General features: G+C 63.3%; 1 protein-coding gene across 1 annotated transcript in view; it reads left to right on the forward strand.

Moving 5' to 3' along the window:
- Window positions 1-761, forward strand: part of LHX1 (LIM homeobox 1) — a 4,927-nt gene that overhangs the window by 1,729 nt on the left and 2,437 nt on the right. The window contains 2 exon segments of the mRNA XM_009278241.2: window positions 55-281; window positions 600-759. Coding sequence (XP_009276516.1) covers window positions 55-281; window positions 600-759 — 387 coding nt within the window.

Genomic DNA, 761 nt, shown 5'->3' on the forward strand with positions numbered 1-761 from the left:
GCCCCCGCGGCTCGGGCGGGCGCTGCTGACCCGCTGCCCGGCCTCTCTCCGCAGGTGTTTCGGGACCAAGTGCGCGGGCTGTGCCCAGGGCATCTCCCCCAGCGACCTGGTCCGCAGGGCGCGGAGCAAAGTGTTCCACTTGAACTGTTTTACGTGTATGATGTGTAACAAGCAACTCTCCACCGGCGAGGAGCTCTACATCATAGACGAAAACAAGTTTGTCTGCAAAGAAGATTACCTAAATAACAGCAATACTGCCAAAGAAAACAGCCTGCATTCAGGTGAGGGAGCGCGGCCGGGGCGATGCGGGGATGCGCTCAGTCCCGGCTTCTCCGCGGGGTGAGAGCCGCTCCTCTCCCTTCTCCTCTCCCTTCTCCTCTCTCCTCTCCCTTCTCCTCTCCTCTCCCTTCTCCTCTCCCTTCTCCTCTCCCTTCTCCCTTCTCCTCTCCCTTCTCTTCTCCTCTCCCTTCTCCTCTCCCTTCTCCTCTCCCTTCTCCTCTCCCTTCTCCCTCCCGGTCGTACCGCGGCCCGTCCCCCGCCGTCGGTATTTCCCCCCGGCCGTCCCCAGGCTGAGCGTGACCCGGTTTGCTCTCGCCCAGCCACCACCGGCAGTGATCCCAGCCTGTCCCCCGACTCCCAAGACCCCTCCCAGGACGACGCCAAGGACTCGGAAAGCGCCAACGTGTCCGACAAGGAGACGGGCAGCAACGAAAACGACGACCAGAACCTGGGGGCCAAGCGGCGGGGACCCCGCACCACCA

This window comes from Aptenodytes forsteri, unplaced genomic scaffold (genome assembly GCF_000699145.1).
Source record: "Aptenodytes forsteri isolate BGI_AS27 unplaced genomic scaffold, ASM69914v1 Scaffold66, whole genome shotgun sequence".
NCBI lineage: Eukaryota > Metazoa > Chordata > Aves > Sphenisciformes > Spheniscidae > Aptenodytes > Aptenodytes forsteri.